An 8,304-nucleotide genomic window follows, 5' to 3' on the forward strand; every position below is an offset into this window, starting at 1 on the left:
GGGCAGGGGCTGCTGGGGGAGGGGGAGCAGCCCTGTGGCCCCACCTCCCCCACCCCACCCTCAGCCTGGACGGTGGAGCCCGAGCCCGAGAGCCAGGGCCTTGGGAATAGACACCAGGCATAGAAGGTTCCTAAGCTCATCCTGCGAAGGAGCAGAGCAGGCCTCAGGGTGGCAGGACTTCTCCGAGGACGGGAGGACGCAGAGCGAGGACCGAGCTGCTCTGGGAGGGGAGGGTGACCGGCGTGCCTGACAGGTGTTCCTGGGCGAGGTGCACTCGGGCGTCAGCAGCACCCAGGTGGTGGTGAAGGAGCTGAAGGCCAGTGCCAGTGTGCAGGAGCAGATGCAGTTCCTGGAGGAGGCGCAGCCCTACAGGTGGGTGGCCCAGGGCCCAGGGCTGGGGTGGTGGGGACGGGAGGCCTGTGCAGGAGCAGCTGCAGCCCCGCCCGCGCCTCAGGGCTCCTGTGGGCTCTTGCAGGGCCTTGCAGCACAGCAACCTGCTCCAGTGCCTGGCCCAGTGCGCCGAGGTGACGCCCTACCTGCTGGTGATGGAGCTCTGCCCGCTGGTGAGTGCTGTGCAGAGAGGGGCCGCCCATCCCCAGCCCTCTGCTGCGGGGGTGGGGCTTGGCTCAGTGGGGTCCCCTCTTGCCCTACCTAGGCCTCACAGGCCTCACACCCCCTAAGGTGGAGTCCCAGGAGGCCCTGCTGAACCACCGTCCAGAGGCAGCTTGCACACAGAGGGTGACCTGCCAGCACTAGGCATGGCTGTGGGCTCAGGACAAAGTGGGCCTGGGGCTGAGGCCCCCTGTGCCCCCCGGGGGTTTCCCATCTGCCTGGGCTCCCCAGAGCAGCCTGGGTGGTCGTTGAGCTCAAGGTGTCCTAGCAGCCATGGGGCTGGCGACACTTCCCTCAGTTTTAATCATGAGAGCCTGGGACTGGCCACCTTCCAGGGCAGACTCTGCGTCCCCTGCCTGCAGACTGTCCCCCTTGGGCCCTGTGCATGCTCACAGCTCCAGCACCGAGCTGAGGTGTGCCCGCACTGAGGCTGCCTGTGGCAGAGCTGGCATCCGGCAGGACACAGGCCCTCACCCCGGGATCTGCACTCCTGGCACCTGGGCTCCCGGGAGCAGCTCTGTTCCGCACTCGGGCTGCGGCCCATCCTCTGGCCACCAGCCCCCGTGCCTCCTGGCTCATGTGGTGGTCAACAAATCCATTCAGGCTCGTGTTTTTGACTGTCCAAAGGGATCTGGCCCTAGGGACCCCACAGGGCCAGTTGGCCGGGCCAGTTTAGAGAAAGCACTCTGAAGGGCCACCTGTGGGTCATTCCTGTTGGCCCATCTCTGGGACACAAAGTCCTCTCCAGAAATAGCTTGGTGCCGAGCGACAGCTGCTGTGGGGCAGTGCTGGGCTCCTCTGGGCAGCCGCTGCCTGGTGGCTGGTGGGCAGCCCTGGCTCAAGGGTCAGACCTGCCAACCCAGCAGGTGGGTGGGCAGGGTGGGCAGCAGGGCTCTGGAGCAGGGCGGCAGCCTGCACTGGCAGCCACTCCCCAGCTGGCAGGCGGCTCTGTGCTCCTCTTGGCAGGGGGATCTCAAGGGCTACCTGCGGAGCTGCCGGGTGCCCGAGTCCATGGCGCCCGACCCCCTGACCTTGCAGCGCATGGCCTGTGAGGTAGCCTGTGGTGTCCTGCACCTGCATCGCAACAACTATGTGCACAGGTGAGGGGCAGGTGGGGCCGGGCCTTGGATGGGCTTCCTCTGTGCCCACCGCCTGTGTGCCCTGCAGAAAGGGCACCTGGTTCCACCTCCTGGGGCCTTGGGAGGACTCACTGGGCAACCTCTATCACTTTGAATAGTGACCACGGGAGGGTTACAGGGTTTTTAAACCTCGCATCAGCCCTGCCCTGTCTCCCCCAAGGCAAAAAGGAAGGGCTTAGCTGGCCCCCAGCAGCCGGAAGGCTCTGTCCTACCTCAGCAGTCAGAAAGACAGGCCAGGATGTCCCCCCAGCCTGGGGGGACGTGCTGGAAGAAGTGGTGATGGACAAGTGGCCCCTGCCAGCCCTGGACGCCGCATGGGCCGTCCTCCCCAACAATATCCTGGTGCTGAGTGGTGACACAGGCAACTCCAGCATCAGTGATTTTGTTGAAGAGGGCAGCTGCCAGCTTCCTGACCCCTGCGCACCTGCCCTGCTACCCCCACCCCAGGCACGGGCACACAGCTGTGGCCCAGGACACCTGGCTCCTCTGCAGCTGTGCCCTGGCACACAGACACAGGGCTCCTGGGGTAGGGACAGGCTGGAGCTGCTCCATCCCCACCTGAGTCCTTGGCACAGCTGCGTGTCCCTGGACACACACTGGGATCGAACCCAGTGCCTCACACACCCTCCAGCCAGGCAGGAGGGTAAAATTCCACCAGAGACAGCCACTGGGTTGGAGGTCACTCCGGGTCACCTGCATGCTCCACCCCACCCTGGGGCCTCAGCTCCCACCCTGTGTGGCAGGGCAGGACCAGGGTCTGAAACATGGGCTCTGGCCACTGGCAGGATCCCCGGGACACTCCGGGCCTCAGTTCCCCGTGGATTCTCGCCTCCCAGGGAGCTAGAGTGGTGATGTGGCACAGGTCAGAGGGAACATGGCCCTGGGAGGAAAGCCGCAGACCCACAGCAGGGGTTGCTGTGGCCTCAGGTCCACTCCAGGCCAGGCCAGCAGAGGTACCCCAGAAGGGAAGGAGGGGCTGGGGGTTGGCGTGCTAGTGCTGGCCTGGCAGTGCCTTCACTGGGGACCCTTAGGCATGTCCTGGCCCTCTCTGGGCCTCGTTTTCTTCATCTGCGTTGTCAGTTTAGAGGCCTTGTCCATGCAGGCTTTCCAGAGTGCCCAGGGCTGGGGCCAACCTCTCAGACGCCTCTTCCTGCCTACTGCTGGGTGGAGCCCAGGACACCTTGGGTGACCAGCTGTCCAGTTGTGGGCAGAGGACCCTCAGTGCTCAAGGCCCCTAGCCTGGCACACCCGGCTGACCCTGCCTCCCACCCCACAGCGACCTGGCCCTGCGAAGCTGCCTGCTCACAGCTGACCTGGCGGTAAAGATTGGCGACTACGGCCTGTCTCACTGCAAGTACAGGGTAAGTCAGGGTGGGTGGGGCCTGCAGGGGGCTGCACCTGGCAGGGCTCACCCGTCCCCGTGGGCCCACAGGAAGACTACTTCGTGACCGCTGACCAGCTGTGGGTGCCGCTGCGCTGGATCGCCCCGGAGCTGGTGGATGAGGTGCATGGCAACCTGCTCGTGGTAGATCAGACCAAGACCAGCAACGTGTGGTGAGTGCCAGTCCCCAGCAGAGAGGGCGTCTCGGGAGCACTGAACTCCCCTTGCTTCAGCTCAGCCTCGGGGCTGCCTGGGGCTTGAGTGGAGCCTCTAGCAAGAATGAAGGGTTTGCCTGGGGTGCGGTGATGTGTGCCTGCTACCCCAGCAACTCAGGAAGCTGAGGCAGGAGGATAGCAAGTTCAAGACTAGTCTTGGCAACTTAGGAAGACCCTCAGCCATCTAGTGAGAGATCCTGTCTTTTAAAAAAAAAAAAAATTATTTGTAGATGGACACAATAACTTTATTTTGTTCATTTAGTTTTTTTTATGTGGTGATGGGGATGGAACCCAGTGCCTCACGAGTACTAGGCAAGTGCTCTACCACTGAGCCACAACCCCAGCCCCCCCGAAAGATCCTATCTTTTAAAAAAGGACCAGGCTCAGTGGTAAAGTGAACCCTGTTAAATCCCCAATTTAATATATATATATATATATATATATATATATATATATATATATACACATATATATATATATATATATGGAAAGGACACAGGGTTTGCAGGCCTGAAGGGTCACTCCACCAGCCATCCAGCCATCCCCTGGCCTTTTGTGGCGGGATGCAGGCTGGCCACTGCAGGAGAGTCTAGCGTGAGATAACATCTTGTGTCTGCCATACTGGCCTCTGGAGGTCATTGGGAGCTGGTGCCCACCTGCATTTGCAAATGCTAGTGGACTGAGCAGGTGTAGTTGCTGGGGACCCCATGCTGGTGGAGGGACTTCCCTGACTCTGGGCCTCACAGGATCTACTGGGCTGACATCCAACAATAACAGTCAGAGTGCACACTGAGTTTCAAAATGCCGCTACAAGCAGCAGTGTGGGTTGTCCTGTGGGGTGTGGGCCTGGATCACACCTGTGCCCCTGGGGAGGTGGGGGTGGGCTGCTGGCTGCCTTTAGGCAAGTGGTGGTCAGGCCATGCTGGGCAGAGAAGCAGATTGGGAGGGGTGCTGGGGGTCCCCCAGGACTGCCTCCTGGAAGCCGCCATTCTGAGCCCCAGTGCCCAGCTGGGCAGTGGCCATTCTTTTCATCCTGGCTCAGCAGCCTTCAGAGGGACAGGGCGGAGCTGCTCTGGGGACCTGGAGAGTGCCAGCTTTCACAGTCCTGGGGCTGCCTCCTGCCACAGAGGTGGCTGGACCAGCCTCTGCTTCTGTCCCTCTCCTGCTGACAATCAGAGCCTGCATCCCTGCACCAGCCACCTTTCCTGAACTTTTAGGGGCCTCCCCTAGGCCTCTGAACCATGCCCCCATCATGGCTCCACCTCCTCTCCCTGTCTTCAGTTCTCAGTCCAGGTGTCCCTTTCAAGTGTGCCCAACCCACTGCACTCTGGCTAGGGTCCCCAGGCACAGAGCTCTGACCAAGGTCAGTAACTTCTCCATCGCCACAGTAACTCTGTCCTCCACTCCCCAGAGCCAGGTGAAGCCATGGCCCTCTGGAAAGAGCCCCCAGTTGCTCTCTCCCAGCCGCACCTGTGCCTGGTGCCCCAGCTTGTTCCCTCAGCCCCACAGGGGTGTTTTCCAGTCTGGCTTTTACTATCGAGGCATCCTGGGGCTGCACTCGTCCTGGCCAGGGTGACCATGATCTCTTCTTGGTGGGGGTGGGGTGGGAGCAGCTGTGTAGTACTGAGCTGTTTCTGCCCTAGGTGTCCCTGGGTCTTGTAGGGGCATGCCCAGCCCCATCTCACAGTGGTTGGCCCTACAGGTCCCTGGGTGTGACCATCTGGGAGCTCTTCGAGTTGGGTGCACAGCCTTACCCCCACCACTCAGACCGGCAGGTGCTGGCTTATGCTGTCCGGGAGCAGCAGCTCAAGTTACCCAAGCCCCAGTTGCAGCTGACCTTGTCTGACCGCTGGTGAGGACCCCACCATCCCTGCACAGGAAGTCTCAGAAGTGGGGAATGCTCTAAGTCCCAGGGTAGAGGTGGCTCAATACAACTGCTGGGGTTCAAGGTCTCCCTGGCCCCAGCCTCTGCCCTCTCTGGGGCCTCTGCACACCTGTCATCAGGAAAGGGGGATCTGCTCTCACGCTGCCGGCTTCTTGGGGGACTGGGGTGTGGGAGAAGTAAGTGGGAGACCCCTTTACTGCCCCCAAGTAGCTGAAGTCAGGGGAACAACTTCCTCGTGGGGGGCTGGCATGGCCAGGTCCACCCATGGGGCCTCCCGGCAGGTACGAGGTGATGCAGTTCTGCTGGCTGCAGCCGGAGCAGCGGCCCACGGCCGAGGAGGTGCATCTGCTGCTGTCCTACCTGTGTGCTAAGGGCGCCACGGAAGCCGAGGAGGAGTTCGAGCGGCGCTGGCGCTCACTGCGGCCAGGCGGCGGTGGCGTGGGCCCAGGGATGGGCGCAGCGGGTCCCGCGCTGAGCGGCGCCCCAGAGCTGGCCGCCACCTCGTCCTTCCCGCTGCTGGAGCAGTTCGCAGGCGACGGCTTCCACGCGGACGGCGACGACGTGCTGACAGTGACCGAGACCAGCCGCGGCCTCAACTTTGAGTACAAATGGGAGGCAGGTCGCGGCGCCGACGCCTTCCAGCCGACGGGGGGGCGCGCCGAGCCCGGGCCGCGCCGCGCGCCTGCAGGAGCTGTGTGTCCCCGACGGAGCGCCGCCAGGCGTGGTGCCCGTGCTCAGCGCGCACAGCCCCTCTCTGGGCAGCGAGTACTTCATTCGCCTGGAGGAGGCCGCGCCTGCCGCGGGCCACGATCCCGATTGTTCTGACTGTGCGCCCAGCCCCCCCGCTGCTGCGGACCAAGACGAGGACTCCGACGGTAGCACCGCTGCCTCGCTGGCCATGGAGCCGCTGCTGGGCCACACACCGCCAGCTGATGGCCCCAGGGGCCGCTGCAACCACTACCAGAACAGCAGCCGAGCTGGGGATCCACCCTCCCCCTCACGTTCACTCTCTCCTGGGCCCTCCATGCTAGCAGAGGATGCAGACTGGGGTGTATCCGCTTTTTGCCCTCCATTCTTCCAGGACCCACTGGGGGCATCCCCCTCGGCGAGCTCCAGGGCCCAGCCATCCCCTGGTGGGGAGGAGCTGGGGGAGGCTGAGGCACAAAGGGCTGCCCAGCGTAGACACTGGAGCTCCAACATGTCAGCCAACAACAACAGTGGCAGCCGTGACCCAGATTCCTGGGACCCAGGCTACGTGGGCAGCTGCGCAGACCACTGCCCCAGCCCAAACCAGACCCCACGAGCCTCCCCTGAGCTGGGCCAACCCCTGGACCGGGAGGACCCCAGGGAGCCTCTGCTTGGGCCACAGACAGCCTCCCTGGGCCAGGAGCCAGGTGGATGCATCAGCCCACCCCATCCATGCCAGGTCACATCCCCCTGCACAGAGACTGCTGTAAATGGGGGTGGCAACCCTCAGGCAGAACCCAAGCTTGCCCAGGAGGCTGAGGGCTCTGCTGGACCCCAACTGCCTCTTCCTTCCATCCCCTCCCCATCCCACGAGGGAGCCCCACTTCCTTCAGAGGAGGCCAGCGCCCCTGATGCCCTGCCTGCCTCACCCACACCTGCTACCAGTGGCCAGGTCACAGTTCTCAAGCCAGTCCCAACTCTGGACAGCAGCAGTAACTCTGCCGCCCAGGAGGCACCCGGTAGTGAGGAGGAAGACACAACTGAAGCCACTTTGGGTGTCTTTACTGACTTGTCTAGTGATGGCCCTCAGGCTGAGAAGCCAGGTATAGTGCCAGCCTTCCGATCTTTGCAGAAGCAGGTGGGGACCCCCGACTCCCTGGACTCTCTGGACATCCCGTCTTCAGCCAGTGATGGTGGCTGTGAGGTCTTCAGCCCATCAGCCGCTGGCATCCCTGCTGGGCAGCCCCGAGCCCTGGACAGTGGCTATGACACTGAGAACTATGAGTCCCCTGAGTTTGTGCTCAAGGAGGCCCATGAGTCGAGTGATCCTGGGGCCTTTGGGGAGCTGGCCTCAGAAGGTGGGAGTGGAGGGCCTGATATGCAGCTCTCGGCTTCCCTGGGAAGCCTCAGCGAGAAGAACCCCTACAGAGACTCTGCATACTTCTCAGACCTGGATGCTGAGTCTGAGCCCTCTGTGGGCCCCCAGAAGTGCAGTGAGGCTCAGGCCCTGGGGCTAGAGCCAGACCTTAAGAGTCCACAGGGTCCTGGGCCATCTGTACAGGCTTCTCCCCAGCCTGGGGTGCTCCAGGAGGCACCAGGCACTGGCCACAAGGAGGCGCTTCCACCTGGGGAGGAGCCAGATGCCTGCTCCAGTAATCCCAAGGCAGAGCCTCCTGGGTCCAAAGGTCCATCAGATGTGCAGACTGTGCCCAGTCCTAGCCATTCCAAATTTTTCCTGCTGACCCCGGTCCCACTGAGCTCAGAAGGTGAAGGAGCAGAGCTTCAGAGGACCCCAGGACTGTCAGGGTGGTCCCCACAAGGGCGGACAGGGGGCTCCGGCACCTCCAGAACCCCGCTCTGCTTGGCACTGCCTGACCATGTTGGGGCATTGGAGGGCCGGTCGGAGGAGGAGGAGGAGGACAGTGAAGACAGCGACGAGTCGGACGAAGAGCTCCGCTGCTACAGCATCCAGGAGCCCAGCGAGGACAGTGAGGACGAGTCCCCAGCTGTGCCAGTAGTGGTGGCTGAGAGCCAGAGCGCGCGCAACCTGCGCAGCCTGCTCAAGATGCCCAGCCTGCTGTCGGAGGCCTTCTGCGAAGACCTGGAGCGCAAGAAGAAAGCTGTGTCCTTCTTCGACGATGTCACCGTCTACCTCTTTGACCAGGTGGATAGCCGGCACGAGGTGCATGGGGAGGGTGAGAGTTGCTGCGGCTCCTGGCGTGAGCCATGTGATTCTCTGGTCCCTCCAGGAGAGTCCCACCCGGGAGCTCGGAGAGCCCTTCCCTGGCGCGAAGGAGTCGCCTCCCGCGTTTCTGGAGGGTAGCCCCGGCTCGCCCAGCGCCCCCGGACGGCCGCGACGGGATGACGGCTCGCGTGACTGCTCCG

General features: G+C 63.0%; 1 protein-coding gene across 1 annotated transcript in view; it reads left to right on the forward strand.

Annotated features, from left to right (window-relative positions):
• Positions 1-8,304, forward strand: part of Aatk (apoptosis associated tyrosine kinase) — a 27,155-nt gene that overhangs the window by 18,017 nt on the left and 834 nt on the right. The window contains 9 exon segments of the mRNA XM_048796606.1: positions 254-372; positions 476-563; positions 1,579-1,712; positions 3,028-3,112; positions 3,184-3,305; positions 5,050-5,199; positions 5,514-5,880; positions 5,882-8,083; positions 8,169-8,298. Coding sequence (XP_048652563.1) covers positions 254-372; positions 476-563; positions 1,579-1,712; positions 3,028-3,112; positions 3,184-3,305; positions 5,050-5,199; positions 5,514-5,880; positions 5,882-8,083; positions 8,169-8,298 — 3,397 coding nt within the window.

This window comes from Marmota marmota, unplaced genomic scaffold, assembly GCF_001458135.2.
Source record: "Marmota marmota marmota unplaced genomic scaffold, marMar, whole genome shotgun sequence".
In the NCBI taxonomy this organism is placed as follows: Eukaryota; Metazoa; Chordata; class Mammalia; order Rodentia; family Sciuridae; genus Marmota; species Marmota marmota.